We start from the raw sequence: 545 nt of genomic DNA on the forward strand, positions 1-545 counted from the left end.
CCCTCCCAAGGGACAGCTTCTGCCTCGGCTCTGCCCCAGGTGGGCCCGGCCCTCTGCACGCCTCCGTCCCCTGCAGGCATGAGCCACGTGCCCTCCCTCCCCTATCCCGGATGGGAGGCTGGGGGCCAAGACACAGCAACCTCTTTCTCTCTCCCAGCTCCAGAGACACAAGATGAAGTGCTACTTCCTGTCGGCTGGAGTCACTGCTGTGCTGGTCGTCATCCTCGTCATCGCCACCTCTGTCCCCAAGTGATGCCACCTGTGGTAGGTGCCCCAGCCCCAACCGTCATCCCTCTGTCACCCACACCCATCTTTCCATCCATCATCCAGCCACCACCCATCTAACCCTCTATCACCCATCCTTCCATCTGTTACCCATCCATCCACTGTCCATCATCCATCCATCATCCATCCATCACCCAACCATCATCCATTCATCCCTCTATCATCCACTCATTTATCATCCATCCATCCACCCATCCACTATCCATCATCCATCCATCATCCACCCATTCATCCATCATCCATCCATCATCCAGCCATCC

At 57.2% G+C, this 545-nt stretch overlaps 1 protein-coding gene across 1 annotated transcript in view; it reads left to right on the top strand.

Moving 5' to 3' along the window:
• TSNARE1 (t-SNARE domain containing 1) overlaps positions 1-545 on the top strand; it is a 63,812-nt gene that overhangs the window by 28,442 nt on the left and 34,825 nt on the right. The window contains exon 10 of the mRNA XM_006759859.2: positions 158-264. Coding sequence (XP_006759922.2) covers positions 158-253 — 96 coding nt within the window. The 3' untranslated portion in view covers positions 254-264. The remainder of the gene's footprint in view (positions 1-157; positions 265-545) is intronic.

The sequence above is a fragment of the Myotis davidii genome, unplaced genomic scaffold (assembly GCF_000327345.1).
Source record: "Myotis davidii unplaced genomic scaffold, ASM32734v1 scaffold1717, whole genome shotgun sequence".
Classification (NCBI taxonomy): Eukaryota; Metazoa; Chordata; class Mammalia; order Chiroptera; family Vespertilionidae; genus Myotis; species Myotis davidii.